General features: G+C 36.8%; 2 protein-coding genes across 3 annotated transcripts; one reads left to right on the forward strand and one right to left on the reverse strand.

The window, feature by feature from the left end:
- The first annotated feature begins 3,659 nt into the window (after positions 1 to 3,659).
- Positions 3,660 to 4,142, forward strand: LOC113637276 (corticoliberin). Its single transcript, XM_027137865.2, has one exon. The coding sequence runs from the start codon at positions 3,660 to 3,662 to the stop codon at positions 4,140 to 4,142; it is 483 nt and encodes a 160-aa protein (XP_026993666.1).
- trim55a (tripartite motif containing 55a) lies at positions 4,082 to 20,374 on the reverse strand. 2 transcript variants are annotated; one of them, XM_027137863.2, is made up of 11 exons: positions 20,241 to 20,374; positions 20,018 to 20,150; positions 13,609 to 13,781; positions 12,817 to 13,000; positions 11,712 to 11,807; positions 10,335 to 10,480; positions 9,839 to 9,926; positions 9,363 to 9,385; positions 9,154 to 9,278; positions 6,311 to 6,648; positions 4,082 to 4,579 (listed from the first exon to the last, which is right to left on the reverse strand). In XM_027137863.2, exons 2-11 carry the CDS (start codon positions 20,135 to 20,137, stop codon positions 4,487 to 4,489), a joined length of 1,386 nt encoding a protein of 461 aa, XP_026993664.1. In that variant the 5' UTR covers positions 20,138 to 20,150; positions 20,241 to 20,374; the 3' UTR covers positions 4,082 to 4,486. The 2 variants fall into 2 exon arrangements, with proteins under 2 accessions (XP_026993664.1, XP_047661993.1); XM_047806037.1 differs by lacking the exon at positions 20,241 to 20,374 and having other exon boundaries at positions 20,018 to 20,234.
- Between the last annotated feature and the right edge of the window lie 583 nt (positions 20,375 to 20,957).

A 20,957-nucleotide genomic window follows, 5' to 3' on the forward strand; every position in this document is an offset into this window, starting at 1 on the left:
GTTTCTCTTCTTCAGGAAAAATAGCATTATTATTTTAAGTGATTCTCAGTCTCAATATAGTATGGTAGTAGCTGTACTGTTATTATCTGGCCATTTTATTATTTGTTTATTTAATTTATTTGATTTATAAAGTTTATTTTACTTTATAGATTAATCTGGTTTCTAGTTATTATTCAGTCATAGCAGGGCAAAAACAAGACTTTTTCTGCTATGTCATATTTTTTTATTTAAGAATAGGATCAGTTAAATTTGGACACTTTTTAGCACATCCTCTAAGGCAACATAAGAAATATCTATTTATATAATACATGATTTTAAATAGCATTTTTGGGGCAGTGTTCGGTATTAAGGATTATATTCCCCTCATAAAGTAATGGTTTCATATAGACCTACTGTTTCTAGCAATCTGTGTGTGCATGTGTGTGTGTGTGTGTGTGTGTGTGAGAGAGAGAGAGAGAGAGAGAGAGAGAGAGAGAGAGAGAGAGAGAGTGAGAGTGAGAGAGAGAGAGAGAGAGAGAGAGAGAGAGAGAGAGAGAGAGAGAGAGAGAGAGAGAGAGAGAGAGAGAGAGAAATGGAGCTACTATAATCATACCTGATATTTGTGATGTCTTCTAGGGATGGTTAGATTTCCAGTAAGGAATTTTTACACCGATAAAGGTCAGCCCTGCTGAGGTGAGAGCTATGTCTCAGTGTATGAATGTGTGTACATATGAATATGTACGGTCACTGATTCTTGGCTGTGACTTTTGCACAAGGACACATGGACACTCACATGCACAGACAAGATATTTCCTGTTCATGTGTGTCAAACTGAATCATTACCTTTTCGACAGAACAGTGCAAAAGCACTTGCCGCCTCCTCGCTTCCCTGCAGTTTGCAAAAGTTTTCTTGTTAAGAATCTATATAAGTATTTTTATATATAAGCAATTGTATTGCATTTATGAGGCTCATTTTAAATCGAAATGAAGAAATTAAGTACTTTGTGATTCTGCAGGCAAACTTGAACAAGCGAATACAAAAATTTTGTTACTCTGCATTGACATCCAGACACTTATTCTAATGATACGGCATTAGAGAACAAACCTGTCTTGTCAGCAACCTCAGTTGGAAAGCTGCTAGACACAAAGTAGAATGTGCCATTGAAATTAACTGCCATTCAGACTCACAAATCCACAAAAATCCTAGTTTAATCTTGGGAAACTGTGAAATATTACTAAGTCTAGTAAAGCTAATAAAAATTAAGCTAATAAAAATGATCTGGCCATAGATAAACAAGTTGTTCAGCATAAAATGCTAGTTGTACTATGAGTTCTAACTTAATGTTTAAGTCATAAGGTCTATTCAGAAATCCAAAATAATTTACACTTAATTCCAGTTGCAGATATCAACATAGAAATTTAAACGAATAAAAAATACATTTGGGATTAGGGAGACAGAAATTCTAGTCTTTGTTGTTTTTGTCTTTCTTTAGTTCTCTTCAGCTCATGGACAATGCAGACATCATTTCTGTGCTTTTTAGCTTTTTTTTTTGCTTTGTCCCAAGAGTACAAAAATGGTGTCTGCATCGTTCTTGGTGGTAGAATGACAGTTCTTTTCCAACTGCCTTTTTCCATAATTATTTTGTAGACCCAACACTTCCTTCTATATCGTATAAGGACAGAGACTAGTCACTGAGGGCTAAAATTACCAACAGTGAATGTAGCCATTAGTTAATAATTACAGACAAACCTTGTTATAGTATTTATACACATATAAAGCACTGTTTGCCTCTTATACATCTGTCCTCGATTTGATTATTTTGCTTTTAAATCAAAGAGGCTGAGATGGTTAAAGTGGAAAATACTGCAATATTTGTATTTATCCAAACCATACAGAAGCCACACCTGATAGTCTGTTAGAAGTCAAATAAACACGTGGAAATAAGTGTGGATCCGTCTTGATTGGAATGAAAATTTGCACCCACACCATTCATAAGATAAGATCAGACACCCCTGCTCTAGCATGTGCTTTGGTTAACCATAAGATTGTCTTCAGCTTTACCACCACTGGGCTATCATTAACATCCTACTATCTAATTCCTTCATGATGTAGGCAGTCACTTTAACAAATATTTCCAGAGATCAACATGTTTCAAGTCAAATTTTAAAAATGATAAAAACTGAAATTATACTTAGACTGCCACTTCAGTATTTTATAAAACCTATGAGAGTTTTGTTTGCTTGTTTTCTTTTAAGTAATCATTTTAATACACAGATACATTTAAAAATATATTTACATTTACATTATTTCTATATTTTATGTGACATGGTTATTGTAATCCAAACATGGATTAAATTCATATACAGAATTATTGCTAAAGCCAGACTGTCAGTGAACAATAGTCATTACTATGTTTATTATATAAACCATTAGAAGCTGGAAATTCAAGGAGACTCATTATTTCCATGCTGTATTTCAAACGGACTTTGGTGGTCTCACAACTACATATCTGTCAAAATCATTCTTCATCTGCGCAAAGCTGACATTTCCTTTCCATTTGAAGTCTACCACTGTTTCATGCTGTTCTGAAACTGTCCAGTCATCTCTGGCAACAGGCAGGTTTGTATTTTGGAGGGAATGTTGATGGTTGTCATTGTCTGAATCTAAAACGAGTTCTTACTCAAAGAAGAAGTACAGGTGATGAAAGTACTGAACATTCACAAGCCAGACATTCACAAGTCACTGCCATGCAAATTATATACCCATCCACATTTGTTGTGCCTAACTTTGCCCAGTTAAACTTATTTGTTGGTCACCTAACCTCTGCCCTTGATTCTTTGATTTGATTTTTTTGTGTGACTTTACAAATGCTATTTTTTGAAGTCAGAGTATATTCTGACTACATTTCAAATATGATTGCTTTGTAGCTTTAAAAGTCTTCCTACTTTTTGTAGTCTAAAGAACATCTCTAACATTTCCATTTTGTGCTGTATATCTGAAGAGCTGTGGAAAGGATGTATTGTCATCTTTTTGAGTTTTGAGTTGTAAGAGTTACACTGCAGATTGTAAATAGTAGTAGTAATAATTTCATCTGAAAAACATTTTATTTTTCCATAAATGGCTTTCCATCACATTGAATGCATAGTCCTAAATCCTATCGAGAGGTGATATAGTGGTGCGTGAGCACAGTAAACTTAAGCACACCTCTCAGCTATAAATTTGTTCGAAGCCTGTGTTGCAGGGTCTTGTGTGTGCTTGTAATTGAGAGGCAGGTAAAGGAAACACCCCTGACATCTTTGCGGGTAGGTTACTGTAAGGACTGTTCTTTTATTTAATAGGTTTGAAACATTATGATATTTCTAAATGTGATTATCCTACTACTATATATATAAAAAATTCTTTTTACAGATATATGAACACGAAGAAAGTATTTATTACAAAATATTTCAATAGTTTTAGATAAACATTGCATATTTGTTAGTTAAAATTAAAATAAAAGCAGTGTGACGTTCCAAAATACATTCGATTTCATGCAAAGGACACTAGAGTGGGAGTTTTGTTAAGTTTTGCTTCTGCTTCTGCCTGTATTTCCTTCATGATAAGTTGTACTTGGTCAAGGCAATAAGTGAATTTTTCAGTAATTGCATTTACATTTACAGCTCACCGAGAATCCTTCTAAATGAAGCGGTTCATGCTGTTAGTGGTGGTTGTGGTGCTCAGCACCTTCATTCCCCGCAGCCAATGCAAAGCTATATCCAGGTCTAGGGATGAGCGCGCTGGCTCTAGCCTAACGGAACGGCAGCGACCGGCTCTACCGATCCTCATGCGCCTGGGAGAAGAATACTTCATCAGGTTGGATGACCCGAAGCAGAGTATGCGCGCATCTGAACAAAGCTCTCTGCCACAAGCGACCACCGTTAATCGTGCACTTCAGCTGCAGCTCACACAGAGGATGTTGCAGGAAGAGGTGAATGGACTTGGTAACGTTTTAACAGACAACTTCATCCAGCTGCCGGAGAGGAAGCGTCGGGGCGAAGAACCACCAATCTCCCTGGATCTGACGTTTCACCTGTTGCGCGAAGTGCTGGAGATGGCACGGGCTGAACAGTTAGTGCAACAGGCAAGCAACAACCGAAAAATGATGGACTTCTTTGGGAAGTAAAAGCTACATGTTACATGATTATGACCTTCCTACTGATCCGTCAGACACCTTTTCATACTGTTCACTAGATGTATTATTGCGGGAAGTTGTGCATAAAATAAACAGCAGAAAAATTTACATTCATATTCTTTTATTTTTTTCACTCACCGCTTACTGAACAATGATCACATTTAATTACTGATTATTATATCTCTCGGATTATTCTGTGTTGTCCATTGTCCCACTGCTGGAGTCTGAAATATCTGCTTCACATAATGTCTCTTAAGAAAAAGAAAACTGAAAAAGTCATGTGATTTTAACTGAATGTCTGGTAAAAAGAAATTGTCACATTTAGAACATAATTTTTATTTGGGTGTATTTAGCCAGGAAAAGGAGAAAACATGGCGTGGACCATCTGAGCTTTGATTGGCAATTCCTGCACTGGGGTTGGTGGATCCCTGAGAAAGAAAGAGCAAGACTGCTTATATATAGTTGGAAGAGGAAATATTCACATAGACATTTTAGTTGCATATGAAGTACTGTATATACATCACATTTTTGTAAAGATTTTTTTAAAATTGGGAATAAACATCAGGCTTTAAATTTCTTTATTGGCCTACCATGCAAAACAAGAGAAAGGAAAACACATCTTAAAATTCTACAAAATCTTGAAGATTAAGTAATATTCAAGATTGTGTACTATTTCCTGGTCCATATATAAATATCACAAATATAAAAATTTGTGAGATTGACCCTGTTAAACGTGTTGTACAAAAGGTCAAGAAATTTTGAAATTGATGTAAGTAAATTATATATTCCTCAAATTGCTCAATGTATATTATGCTTTTCACTCAAATTATTGTTAATATAAATCTAAAGAGAATGCAAAATATTAAAAATTATCACTATTTATAATTATATTTTATGTATTATATAAAAAAGTCATATAAAACTGGAACTCATATAATAATGCTTTACAACTGTGATAAGCAGAAAATATCTCAGCATGCAAAAAATATTGAACCTTGCTTTGGTGGCTTACAATAGACAATATTGTGCTCCATTGATGTCAGCCAAGAACAGAAAACCTGTTTTTTTTACTGTCTTTAACTGTCCAGTTTTGGTGACTTTGTGGACGGCCGTAAAACCTTATCCGGTCTCGTAGAGAGTGCCAATCCACCTTGTAGTGAGTGATTTACAGGTTTTACAATTGATTTACAATAGACTCCTTGTCAGCTCAAACCAGTCTGGTCATTGTCCTATGATCTCATAGCATACATATTTTAGATACTTGAGCCTGCAAACCTTACAGAATGTTTTTTGCATAATTCTGTATAACTTCTACACACTGTTATGTGTCAAAACCTCAAATCAGCAATGTCTGAAACACTGAAACCATCAGGTACCAATATTCCAATATACAATCACACCCCATTTCCCATTGATTTAAACATTTGCTGAAGCTTTTCTAAACAACCTTTTCTAAGGGCCAGGTGCTGAAGGGAGACACTTCAGCATCACTGTCATGGACCAACAGTGTGCACGTGGCTGCAAGGTGGGACAGAGACTGAAAGCAGCAGCCAATCAGAGCAGCAGCAGCTACCCAATACCCTCTTCATGTAGCAGGGGTAGTAAAAAGGGTTGCAGCTATCATATACATGTTACAGTATTACTTCAGGTTCTATGGCACATAGTGCTGATCTCTTATTTCATCAGTGAAGATGATATTACTGTCAATTACTTTCATCACTGTCTATGATATTACTGTCAAAATCTGTTGTACTGTACCTGAGCACTTTTCCTCAACCCTGCCTCACAGTTGTTCTTCTCCTGTCAGAAGTATCCCCCAGTATCTGTTTCCTGTGTGTTTAGCTTATCCACAGTGCTACAGTATGTATATATGTGAAGCTTCATGCAGAGTTAATACAAAAATTTACTAATTCAAGTTATTCACATGAATGTAAACACACTTCACAGTCATAATAAGCTGATTGGAAACTTCATGAATGTTAATCTAACATATCCAGAAATAAATATTTTGGTGAAGGTGATGAAACTCTGTCATAACCCATAATCAGATAGACTGATAAAGAATATATATCTAGTCATTAGTCTTGATTAATTTTCCCTGTTAGCTGTAATATATTTGCTTAAGTGTTGGAATTATTTGTAGTGTTGTATTGGTTTACCTCTGTTGCAGTTTTTTCTGGAGCACTGGGGTCTGTGGTTGGAGTTGGTGTGACTGAGGATATATTCTGTGACATGCTAGTGCTTTTTGTTTGGACAGTAGTGGAAGTAGAAAGTGTTGTGTTTTGTGTTGAACTGGAGTCCACTGTCTGAGCAGGGCTTGGAGCCGCAGTCAGTTGAGATGCGCTGTCTTCAACTGGTTGGGAGACTGAAGTCAGGATAGGGCTTTGCTTGACAGGGGATGTCTTAAATGCTTCAGACTCCTGAGTCCAGCTACTGACACTTGCATCATTAACCACTTGAATTTCATGATCCTCTTCCTCATCAGCTTCATCATCATCTGCAGACCACAAAGAATAACATCTAAATATAACCAAAATGAAATTCACATTCTCAAACACCTGCCACATCATGCTATAATCAACAAACTCACACAAAATTATACAAATCACTGTTTTTTGATGAGAAGGTTACTGTGACATATTCTGTTCTGAACAAATTCTTCATACTGTAAACTTACGTCTAATGCTCTTTATATTGGATTTGCAATTATATTGCATTATATGGCAAGTTTCAGTCTGATTTTACTGGTCTGGAATTTTTTGTGGAATTCGAATTCCATGAACCCACAGCAAATACATTATTTAAAATTATTCAATCACACTCAGTATTCAAAATTCACATTTACAATATGTAACTAATTTTATTTACCTATTTAAGTTTAGTTTTCTTTCCTAACTGCTTATACCAGAAAACAATGGCATTATTGATGCCATTTCAAGGAGATTTTACCAATTGTCCCTGTAGTCTCTGGGAAAGCAGGGAAACAATGGTGCACTACCAAAAGAGGGACTGGCCACAGAAAACGGGAAAAATAACATGGTGTCAACATTGGTGCACCCCTAGAGGGTGCTGATGCCACCATCTTCAAGTACCTTAAAGACTTTCTAAGCTTTCTGAGGCAAAATTTGAAAAATCAGGGTTTTCTGCAATATGATGAGAACACTAAATCTTTTGTGGTCATTACTGAATAATTTTAATTTAAATACATGGTAATGTTGATTTATAAGAATGAGTCAATTTCAAAATACCAATGTTTTGGTCACAAAAGCAGAGATATTTTCTATAGTATTTTTGAAGCTTATGCAAATAGAAAATAATGAATCCTACCCAGAAACAAAAACTGTTGTTGGAGCCTTAGAACAATTAATTCTTGAAATGTTTACTAACAAAACACATCAAAGTGACATTATTTGCTCATTAGGGATAGGGATAAATATATAGAGTTTTAAATTTTAAATTAATATTGTAAAAGCAATTTTAAACTTTAAATGTATGTATTCATTTATATATAAATATATATAATTTTTTTATTTATTCACTTTATATTTATTTCTTTTTATTTCATCTGCTTCTATACTTCTGTAAACCTACTCTGAGACAATGTGAATTGTTAAAAACGCTGTACAGATAAATTGAATAGAGCTTTGAGAACCACTGTACGAAGACTGTATGAACGTGCCATGGCTATCAAGAACAAAATGTTACATGCCAAAAGCAAATTTAAATATTATTTCCTCACCGTATTTTGCATATGAAGTTACATAACAGAGCCAGTAGTTTTTAAAACCCTATTAGCTTGTGTATTTTTGGTATAACAGTATTTCGTACGAGGCTGACAGTCCACTAACATTAACACAAACTAGGTCATCACATTATCAATTAGTAATTTCTAAAACCAGGCTAATACAGTTTAGTGTGTATTGGTATCACTTAACATGCTCACTAGGGTAATAAGAATGTATTTTTCATTTACATTCGTTTGTGACACATCAAGGCTTCTGACCAAAACAGCTACAAAACTGTAACTGGTTATGCAACATTATGCAATAGTCTTCATCTGGAGAAAATCTTCACTTTCCTTCCTATAGAATATGGATATAACTGGATATAAGTTCATTCATTCATTCATTTTCTACCGTTTATCTGAACTACCTCGGGTCACGGGGAGCCTGTGCCTACTGTATCTCAGGCGTCATCGGGAATCAAGGCAGGATACACCCTGGACGGAGTGCCAACCCATCACAGGGCACACACACACTCTCTCATACCCTCACGCAATCACACAATATGGACAATTTTCCAGAGATGCCAATCAACCTACCATACATGTCTTTGGACCGGGGGAGGAAACCGGAGTACCTGAAGGAAACCCCCGAGGCACTGGGAGAAGGACATGCAAACTCCACACACACAAGGAGGAGGCGGGAATCAAACCCCCAACCCTGGAGGTGTGAGGCGAACGTGCTAACCACTAAGCCACCGTGCTCCCCTGAATATAAGTTCATTATTCAAAATGAACAGATAATGCATCCTTAATGTGTACGTATTGAGATGGTGGCACACGCAGAACCACAGAAAATTTCTCCTTGCCACATTGAATACAAGCTGAGTGCGGCTGCAAAGTGAGACAGGCCAAAATTTGGCAGACCAATCAGGAGCGCCCTCTAATTCCTCACTCTCCTGGAGGAGACTCCTGAAGGAATCCAGTTTCAGCCACATGGAAGAATTTAGAAAAATGGAAGAAGTAATATGCTTTTTGTTTATCTACTGCATTTCAGTGATGACTGGCTGGAAGGTGTCAATGCTCCATAATCTATCAAGCCAAAGTCTGCTACTGTCTCTAGCACCCCTCTTGCTCTAGCAGGACCTTTTCTGACTGCCAGAGCTGTACTGATACCTGAGCAGCTTTCTTTCAAGAGTGCTGCAGTATTTCTGAATATATTGCAAATATCCAATAAACTGTTATTTTTGTGTTTTAAGTAATGTACAGACACATAGTTACCTCTGGTGAAATCAATGTTAAGGATGGCTTTTTTTTCATGCTCGAAGCTGACAGTAAAATGATCCATATTTTCATAACCACGCTCCAACTTCTCCAAGTAAGAAGTGTTCCTCCCCTCTACTATCCTGAGGGAGAAACAGAAACATAATAAAACAATGAAAATGATGTAAATTACCAAAAATATGTTCAATTCTTCTGTGTTTACTCACTTCTGTAGTAGAGGCTTTGCATTCTGTTAGAAAGGGCAAGAAAGACACAGCATTTAGGTAAATAAGTAGTTTTATCCTGGAGCACAATATACAACTGCAATTGAAAGAGTAAAAGCTACAGCTCCAGGTAAAAAAATTAATAAGATCAAGAGGTCTGTTTGCCATTTGTACTGTATGTGTTTTTCCAAATCAAGAGCCAAGGTTTAATGCGGATATAGGCATGAAGATTATTGTACCACACAGAAATCAACAGTTTCAACAAAAAATCACAGACACATGCCACATATTCCTGGCTGGTGTTTACACAGACTCTTAATTAAGTATTATTCTATGTATTTAGTTGTCTTTATCTCTCATTCTTCTTACCACTGACTCTAAGAGATTTGGACAAATAATTTCTAGTTTTAGCTTTATAACCATGTAGTAATGAATAGTAATAAATAGAAAAACACATTTTACAAGAGTGTATCTGTGACCTGCAGGAAGAGGGCCATCTCTGGTTCCTCCATGGTTTGGATTCCTGTCTCCACCAGCTTTGCACTATTGTCCAGATGCTCTGTGTACCTGTGTAAGCAAGGGCACTTATAATTCTGTTGCTGATTGATTGTTTGTTTGTTTGTTTGTTTGTTTGTGTGTGTGTGTGTGTGTGTGTGTGTGTGTGTGTGTGTGTGTGTGTGTGTGTGTGTGTGTGTGTGTGTGTGTGTATGTGTGTGTTATTAACTTATATGTCCTCTTAATGTGTGTGTAAGTGATGGGTGGCAGATATGGTACACTATAAAGTAAAAGTAAGTGGACAGCTGAATATCACACCCATATATGGGTCTTACAAAATTGTATAGAATGTTGTTTATGCTAACCAATTCCCTTTACTGTAACTAAGCGGTCCAAGTTGGGACTAATCTAAAATGTGGGTGACGTCAGGTGTCTATATATGTTTGGATATGTATTATGGGAAGGTGTGTGTGTGTGTACCTGCGCTGTAGGCCTTTGATGTAATTGAGTTTCTCCTGCTGTTCAGAGCTGATTTTAAGTGTCAGCTCTCCTTTCCTATCTTCCAGTAATGCATACAGGTGATCAAACGACTCACACACATGCATTTTCTGCTTGCGACCATTCTCCTATGCACACAATAGACAGAAATGAATGACATGCACAATTATTACACTTATTCCTGAGGTGTAATTACTGAGTGGTGTTACATTAAAAGTCAGAAATAAATCTAAAAATTGATCAATATTCTGAAATTAAGATGAAAACTGATAATTGCAGTGATGTGACTAATGCAGACATTAAGATCATTATGACATATTACCTAATCTTTATGCCATGCATCTTCAATATACAGTCCATTATCTAAGCAGAATTCAGTCAGGGACAATTTATGTACATTTATACAAATAAAGAAATATCTCATATTATATAGAGAATGGGTCAGGTCAGGGCTCTGGTATATAGTATAATCTTTTTCTTATTTCAGTTTTCCCCGTTAGGGGTCGCCACAGCGAATCATCTTTTTCCACCTAACTCTATCCTTAATAATCTACTCTCGCACCAATTAACTTCATGTCCTCATTTAACAAATCCATATATCTCCTCTTTGGCCTTCCTCCTGACCTCTTACCTGACAGCTCCATCTCCAACATCCTTCTACCAATATAACCATCTCCCTTCATGTACATGTAAAACCAGCTCAAACTAGCCTCCATCTCTGCCTCATGTATTTTCCTCACTGCTACAGTCTCTAACCCATACAGCAGAGCTGCTCTCACTACTGTCTTCTATACCTTTCCTTTGATTCTTGCTGATATTCTTCTGTCACACAAAACTCCTGACTCCACCCTAAGACTAAGACTATTTAGTAAAAGAAGAAGAAAAAGAAGAAGAAGAAGAAGAAGAAGAAGAAGAAGTTAAACTATAAATTAAACTCATTTTTACAATATGCCTATGTGTTATCTAGCTTGGTTGTTGGTTTTATTGTTTCTTGTTTCTATTTTTACTTCAGGATAAGAAATGTACTATCCTGATTACCTCAGACAATTAATAACAATAAAAGTTACAAGCTAGAGTAACTCTATATTACAAATTATGCTGTAATTTTACATTATGGGTTAAAATGCTATTTGATACCACAAATCTAATCTGCAAGCTGGATAAAAAAGACAATACATTTCAGCTTTGGCTTTAACTTTAAGTAAAGAAAGAAATAAACTATTCCTCATGATTTCACTGTTTCTCAGACTGCTGCTGGGAAGATTTTAGCTAGGGTCCTAAGGATCCATGAACCATACATAATATGATATGTCCTGAACAAATTTGCAAAGCATCTAAAACAGACAGACGGATACACACCTCCACAGATCTGCAGCTCTCCTCCAGCAGGCTGATGATGGCTTGAATTCTGTCATTGTTTCCCACAAGCATAGCAACACCCTCTGACAACTCTGTCTACAAAAAAAAACATCAAAAACCCTCATCAATGAATATTACATTTTATATGAATATTATAATATATAAATAAAAGCAGTCCTTTATTTATTTTTTTACTTATATTATAATATTAATTTAAAATGTAATATTCTTAAGTTGCATCTTAAAGAATGGGGAAAAGGTCAGTGAAAAATTGCATAATAAACTTCAATATAATAGACTTCAGCTGAAGGATTTCAATTCCAGATCTTATCGGTGTTGTATTTTTTTTAGTGCCTGTCTTGTTTTAATTATCTGAGCTTCATTTACAGTATTTTTATGATGTGCAGCATTTTCTGCGGTGATGCTATAGTTTTCCCATCCCACACATACCATATATGTATATGACATGCTGTGTATATGTACTTTATATGATTAAATGAAATGTAGATTTAAGTGTAATTTAAATATTTGGTTTAAATCAGTTAAACATGCTTTTATGATTTGGGCAAAGTACACCTAAAAATGTGTTTTAAAATAAATATTTTAAAAGCCATATAGTAATTGAGTAAAACACATGCTTCTGGTGAAATTCTTGATTATTCAATTCAAGCCATGTTTACTTTGACCACACAGCAAAAATGATCGTGGCGCTGCTGCTTCTGCTATGTGCTGCCACGCTGTACAGAGTGAATGTACATGGGAGCTCAAAAAAATTATGATTATGGATTATCAATACACCTTTGTGGGCCTATGTTACTCAGACACACTCACCACCTGTCCAACGCCCCTTAGTTTAGCCTGCCTGCTATTGTAAGCAAAGCAGTGGCATGTAAGTTGGAAATTCCTTATTAATAACCCGAAAACGAGTTGTGTACATTCAATTTCCCCTCAATCAGGTTCCACACTGAAAATAGTCAGTCCAGCTGAGGGAAGTTCTGATACCTACTGGTTAAAACCATTCAATAGTTGACATTTTCCACAGTAAAGTAGTGAGAAAGCAACATTTAAAAGTATAAAACAGTAAACAGGCTCAAGGATGTCTTACTTTCTGGTTCTCGTAGACACTACTGATTGGTGCAACTTCACAGTTCTGATGAGCACCAAACACTTTGCACAAAGAGCAGGTGGGAACAGAACAGGACACACAGTAAATATTAATCTTCTCATCCTCATGTAACTCACACATCATTACAGCTGGTTTCTGCTGTGGCTCTGCTTTATTGCTTGTACTGAGAGAGAGAGAGAGAGAGAGAGAGAGAGAGAGAGAGAGAGAGAGAGAGAGAGAGAGAGAGAGAGAGAGAGAGAGAGAGAGAGAGAGAGAATATTATGTTTATACACTTTTTTTTTTATGATCATCACAGCACATTTTTAGAAAGAGGTTTTTCAATGCAGTCTGTTCTATTGAATTGCAAATATTAGATCCCTTACATATAAAGCACTAATTGTTAATGAAACTTCAAAGATCAGGAAATTAATATATTTTATTGAACAGAAACTTGGACTCAATCAAAGTATAGCTTAGACTAGCCATCTCAGATACAGCTGTATACACCACCCTATATTCCTATATTAATTCAAATTAATTTACACACAACAAAGCATATAACTGATCAAAATCATTAATATAGATCACAGACTAAGACCTGGGGAATTTGGAGTCGAAGAAAACATTTTGAAATCTTTGTCATGTTCCTCAATCCATTTCTAAACATTATCCAATCATCCTTGAAGACTGACTTTTAAGTTTTTTGTTCACTTACAAGCAATCACTGACAAACACTCTACTGTGTTTTCTCTTGTTTGGTGGAGCTGGGTTTGTGGGTATTGACAAAAATACCTGATTGTCTCCTGTTTGTACATGTCGATTATGTTTTCCACTAGAAGGTTCCGCTGGAGTCCATAAACACCATGTCGATCTAGGACCACTTCATGTCTGCAAGACGGGCAACGGAACCGGCCACCAGAACTCATTGTAGAACCTCCGCGTGTTGGCAAATAAGGATTTGAGGCCTTTACACACCCACACACACACACACACACACACACACACACACACACACACACACACACACACACACACACACACACACACACACGTTAAATCATAATGTAAAATCAAAAATGCAAAATGCTTTTTTAGTTAGTACACAAGAAGAACTTGGCATTAAACATTTGAATAAAAATATTGCTTAGGATATATGAGTGCAGTGGTCATTTCTGAATGCTTTTCCTATTAGCCCTAACACATAAAAACCTTCTTCATCTAAGCATGAAAACACCCAATTTTCCTACCTTCTGTTTTTCTTAACCTTATTCAAGTTATATAATAACTTGAGTACTATACTTGAACTTGAGTACAATAACCCATGAGCTGCACCATTCTTTATGAAGTATAGTTACAAAATCATAAACCTGCAACATTCAGCAAATGATCACTGTGTGAGTACTTCCATGAAAACATGGGTATAAAAAGTTACTTATTTATTTATTTATTTATTTTACAATAAAACGTAGTGGCTGACTATGTTAGTTTACTGGCAGACCACAGTCCTGATGCAAAAAGAGCAAAATAATTCAAGCAGCTGAAAACAATTCTGTGGAAGCAGTAATAACCGTATAATTGGTCATAGTTCATTACTCATTAACCATAAAAAAAGCCTCAACTTGAAATTCCTACTCATCAACTTCTCGTACGAGTCCCTTCATAGTTTATAGAGAAATCATCATGGTTACACATTAAAAGTAAACAAAGCAGCTCTTATTGCCTTTAAATGAAGCATGCTGTATATAAGTATTTGGTTTAGCTCTGTCAAGACCAATCATGATCAGTCAACATACAGACCTATTCACGCTGACTGTATAGATCACTGTTTTTAAACTGTTTTAGAAACTGTCATTTTTCTCCCACTTGTGTAAATAACCACTGAAAAGGTAAACTGAATGCAGCAATATATTTACACAATAATAAACCTAAAAATTACAATTCAAAATATAAAGAACAAATAAAAGTATCACAAATGCAACTTGCATTTTGATTTAAATCACGACCCTTGAAGCATATCTATTCCTAAAAAAACAAACATTGTTGATTCAGAATGAATTAAATGACTCGTTGTCAGCTCACTAAAAGTTTGGACTGTTATGACAATCACAGTAATGTGGCATACAGAGACTATTTTGATTACAGATATTTGAGGGGTTCTTTTAGTCAGAAATAAAATGACAGAGAGAAAATTAAATTTGTGTAAATTTTACCGCCCTAGTTGTTAAAAAATAATAACTGAATTGACTTCATACTGACCACATTTTTCTTGTTGCTAGCTTCTCCTCAATCTTTGGCTTTGTAAGAGCATTGTCTGTAAGATAAATTTTCTTTATATACTTTATATACTGCTGAATGCGGAACGCTCTATCATGGATTAGAGTTGGCCATTTCATTAGTACTGCATTTGTGCAAGAAGTTTGAAGCTGCAGAGTAGAGCTATCCAATGCAGCTATCAGATCAGATAAAAAGGAGATAAAAAGTCAAAGTCTGTATCCCCTCTTCTGCCAGACACAGAGACGAGTTCTTCCCCTCTCCCAGTCCAATGAAATTCCTTACTAGAGTAGGCCTTTTGGGGAAAACTGACTGTAGCCCATGAACAACACAACACTCACACAAAAAGCAAACAGGCAATGTTCATGATAACCCTGCTTTCTGGACTAAACTGTTAATTCAGAAAAAGCTGTGAGCTTGTTAGGAAAGCACACACTGAATACTTCCTTTATATGAAAAGCGTTTAGCCGATCGTGGCTAGTGTACAGTGTAATCAATAGCATACTGTTCTTTAGGGCCTTATACCTGGAATTAGACCCCAATGACTAAGTTCGTCCCTGCCTATTTCTGTTCACAAAACTGATGCTTCCCAAAAGGCCTTCTCCGGTAAGGAATTTGACACCAGTTATGAAAACCTGTCAGACACACAACAAACCTCACCAACTGAGAATGTGTTGTAGTTTGTCACACTGCTATTTACCTTTCTTTCAGGTTTATCAACCTAAAATAGACAGGACTGGATTTAAACAATAGCTTGTTAGGCAGGCTGATTCGATGTAGGAAGGAGATTGCTGCTGTGACTGTCAATATACAACAGATGTTATACTTTTTCAATGAAGGAAGATGTATTCAGAAATAAGCCGTCTCCAGCAGTGGCAATTTACTGCTTTGAAGCTTTTACTTTATTGGGCACAAGTGTCCCTGGCAGAACTGAATCTAAGGCTTCACAAGAGTTGAAATGTAGACTTAGAGTTAGAGTTGCCAGCATTTTCACCTGAAGACTGTGTCAAACATCTGAACTGCTGTGGTATTCTCTACATGATAAACAGCTTGAATGAAACTAGGCAGCAGCACCTGTCACGATACTGCTACAGTAAAGCTGTATTGGGTTACATACACAATGAAAGGAGGCAGTTCTATGAGTATGTGCCCAAATGTGTTCAAAGAATCAAGCAATCATAATAATCAAAGGCTGAACAATAGCATTTTGTGCCTACTAGGTCTGTTCCAGCTTCTCCTCTTATAAATACCATGTGGCTGAATGGACCAGACTTTCTTATAAACCATCAGAAAGCAATAAAATAGAGAGACCTTTGAAGTAGTGAACCCTGGAGACAAATTCTGTGGTTTGTCCTTTACCTCAAATGAGCGTTGATGTTGCAAGTGAAACTGAGAACCACCAAACCCAGAACAGACTTTGAGCGTGTTTCCTCATTTTGAAAGTTATGCCTCTACAGTATGTCTATATACATGCAAACATATTCTGTAGACTAGCATAAATGTCATCCAACATATTGCCTGAGATAGCTGACCCAAGCTAAATGTGTCTTGCGAGCAAAAGAGTATAGGGTGGTGTATACACTCTACAATTCTTAAGAGTACACAGCTCTTGAGAGATATGTTGAACTCTCCTGGAACAGACCCCCAATCAGATTGAATCCAGTTCTAAGTGAAGATGGTGAATGAGAGATGGCGGTCGTCTAAACCATGCACCTGTGGAAATAATGCCATAATCAAACAAAGTATCAGGACAATCTTTTCCCTACTTACCACAGTATTCTGGATGATTAATGAAATGAAATCTAGAAGCTTTGTGTTTTACAAAGATGTGTTATATGTCAGAAGCTGCATGGGAATAAAGTAAGTCAAAAAAAATGGCTAATCTCCCTGAGCAATCTCTCAGTTCATCCCAATGTTTCACTAATCTTGGCCTTGATATGTTCAGTCCTTTCTCAGACTCAGCTTGTCATATAAAAGATTCAGAGTGTAAACATTGGACCAAACTCTAAAACCCATAAAACAGAATTCTTGAATCCCTGTTCTCAGGTTCCATACCTTTTTAAGCATTTAGCTCAGACTGAGCCATCATAATGATACTTTCATAATGATATTTTACATAATGATACTTTCATACTCCTCCGAAAGTGCAACAAACTGTCTGTGATGCTCTTGCCCTGATGAAGTTAACTATTTTAGTTACATCAACAAAAACATGGTTAATTTTTAGCACTTCCTTACACAATACCTCCAGATGTATAGTGAAATTTAAAAATACCAATTTCTGTTTAGGGTTCATTAGTCACTTTATCCTGCATCAACTTCGACAGTCAGACATTTGTCCCCACCATTTTTAGAAAACCTTGCCAGTTTGTCCCATTTCAGTTCCAACTTGACCAACCATGCATTTGACCATTTACCATGCATTTGAACTCCCTATTGTCATCCCTTTCAATCATTCAGTTACTTTTTCCACAGATCTGTGTTTAATGGGATGTGTTGAATAAAGACATGAAAGTTTCTAATTGTTTGCATGTTGTTGGCTTAATCACATTGTGTTTGTCAACATCCGTGACTTTGTTGAAGACGACCATTTAATGCAGAAAACAAACTAATTCCAAAGGACTTTGTACCTTTTCTTCACATACTTTTTCTTGCCACGATAAGTGATGCACATGCACCTGGCCATTCAAATTATGTAAAAGAAATTGTGATTCATTAGACTAGGCTACCTTCTTCTATTGCTCGATGGTCCAATTCTGATAAGTATTGTAGTATCAGCAAAGGATGGGGTCAGAATGGGCTTTTTGACCAGTCTGTAGCTATGCACCCCATACACAAGCAAACTGTAATGAACTGTATTTAACACATTCATATCATATCCAGAATTTTTCACTTTTTCAGCTTTTTTTTTAGCAATCAATGCTACAGCCACACTTTCACTGGACATTGGGCACCATGACTCTGTTGCCAATTCATCTTCCTTGGACCACTTTTATTAGGTACTAATCACTGCATAATGGAAACAGTGAATAACTGGAAACACAAATCCTGTCTTTTTAGTCATGGAAAAAAGCACACCCTCATTCAATCCTCTTGAAACTTCAAGCAGCTGCCAATCTTCCTAGTAAATTCAGTTTAACCCAGACAAATGAATGCCCAAGATATTTTGGTATTTTATTTTTATCATTCTATTTTGTCTGTGTTATTTTGTATTCTATCAAATCCTCAAACTCAAAACATGATGCACGACTGCCATGCTGAAGGGACAGCACCACATCAGCACCACAGTTGTGAATGTGGATACAAGGTGGGGTGGAAAAAAGCAGTCACAGATACGCTCTAACCTGTTCGGGAAGCAAAATGGGTAGAAAGAGGTGCAGCTCTTTCCTCACACAGAGGAAATCATTGGTGGTTGTATGTTGCAGAGTGCTAATTTCTCACTTTCTCTAGTCTCTAGTGAAAGATACCAAAGAAGGTAGGGCCTTCCAATAGAAGGCCACCATGTTTTTTCTAGGAACAATGCTTCTCTACTCTTCCCCTTTATGTCTTAAAAAAGAATATTTTCTCCTACATCCTCTTTAAAATAAGGATGTAGTAGCAAATTAGTGAAGGTGCTAGATTACCACTCGGAAGGTTGTGAGTTCAAATCCCATGTACACCAAGCTGCCACTGCTGGTTCCCTGATCAAGGCTGTTAACTCTCAGTTGTGTTTAAAAAATAACAAGTTAAAATGGAAGGTGCTCTGGATAAGGGTGTCTGCTTAATTTTGTCATAACAACTGTGGACTTCGATATTGGCTTATTTCTTTTGCTTAACATTTGCATGAATTTGCTACTTTTGCTGTTAAATGATGACAACATAGTTACTGGCATTGTCGGCAAAATTGGGAGGGAGCCAGAATAGGCCAGAGGCCCGTGTGAACTGCCCCATTTGTTAATCTCAAAAGCCACAGCTGTAGTTAAGAGCTAGGCATATTTGCTATTAGTTAAAAGTGTTTGTGCGATTAACCAGAGTTGCCTGTTATGGTAAAAACACCTGAAAGTCTTCTTTAAATTAAAGAACACATTTGGTTTAAAGAAGAACACATTAACAGGGTTTTGATCACAAAAATGATTTACATACTCATTTATATATTGTTAAGAGGGCCTTAATGGATAGCAGTAAACAAATGTATTAAAAAGAGTGATGTAAACTAAATTCCAGGGAAACCGCAATTCTTAGGGAAAAAGACAGCTGAATGGAAGTCACTCCTTCACAATAAAGTACAATTGTTGCTACAGTGTGTTATAAACATTCTTATAGAAGAGGAACATAGGTTTGAGCTCTGTTCCAGAGGGTAAGTTCTTAGGAAAATCCAGTGCCTGATACCAGAGCCAGTTGTGAAAGACAGGCATGAGAGTGACATTGAACATGATGCTGGCATTGATGTGGCTGGTGTGTCTGATGAACATCAACCTGGGCCCAGCGACCAGGGCAAGCAGGGAACTGTCCAAAGGAAAACAGGTAATGGCAACCAGTCAGAATCCCCATTCAATTCTCTGAAATGATTTCTCCGCCCACAAGTTGAGGGAATCGTTTTACTATAATTTCATACACTCTGCTACAGGGAATACAGAAAATGATGAGCCAGAGAAAGAGACAGACAGAAAATGTCATGGCAGGTAGCATTAGAGAATGGGTGGTATAAGTAGGTCCAATACATGGTGCAAGATGTAGGGAAAAATAGTTGTTTAGTCTGTGCACCTTCACATTTGACCAGAAATATAGCAATACCCAAACTGTTCAGTTATGAGCACTGTGCACAGTTCAATAGCCAGTTTTGTCATTTTGAAAAGAAACATAGAGTATATGTATACAGTAGACATATACTATATTACTCAGTGGCTTTATTAACAAGCAAATTTCATGAAATAAGGGTTTGTCTCACTACCTGAAATATGTCATTGGCACATTTCCGGCACAGGTTGTGTTGACAGGGTAAGATCACCACCGGCTTGGTGAACATCTCCAGGCAGATCGGACAGATTAGCTGCTTTTCCAGGCCGTCCATGATGTCGCAGTTTCTGGAATGCGATCGTTCAAAAGACTCGTGACTCACAATCAGCAAAATGCAACCAAACTGTAAAGCAACAGCTTAAACTTGTTACTAGTACCGTGTCCCTGTTTGAGGAATGCTTCGTCCAAACGCTGAAACCTTTCCTCCCCCTTCCACTTTGTCACGGTGCGCACTGTTTTTAGCACACACACGTTCGCTCTGTCATGATTGCATGACCATATATGAAAGGTGACAGACTGCCTGAGAGCAGACAAACATGACATCGCTCTTTCCATTTAAGATCCTTCAGAGCTAGTTATAAAGCTCTATGAAACAGAAACTCATTATAGCCTTGAAATGTTTCTCGGTTTTTAAGGAAAATAGGCTTAAAAAATATTCAGAACCAAGAACTGAGCCTGCATCCAGTAGTTTTTAACAGATTTTGCCAGGGTCTAAAAATTAGAATCTTTAAAATGAGTATTTAAATGAGAATTTCAGAGTTTTGCTTCAATGAATATAGGCCTCGAGTTTGCATGGCCCTCAAATGTTTGGGCAAAGGCTTGACTCATTTGGAGTGTCATCCTGAATACATGCTTCAAACCAAGGGATTGAAAATGAGGAAAACCCGAATTTTTTAAACAATTACATTACATTACATGATAAGTCAGGTTTTCCTTTATGGCAAGTGGAAGACTGGGTGCATGTGACCTTAACTGGAGAAGAGAAGGCACCAGGATACACAATGGGAAGAAATCAGGCTGGAAGTGGTGTGATGCTGTTGGTAATATTCTGCTGGGAGTCCTGGCATTCATGTTTATGTTACCTTGACAGGTGC

The sequence above is a fragment of the Tachysurus fulvidraco genome, chromosome 22 (assembly GCF_022655615.1).
Source record: "Tachysurus fulvidraco isolate hzauxx_2018 chromosome 22, HZAU_PFXX_2.0, whole genome shotgun sequence".
Lineage (NCBI taxonomy): Eukaryota > Metazoa > Chordata > Actinopteri > Siluriformes > Bagridae > Tachysurus > Tachysurus fulvidraco.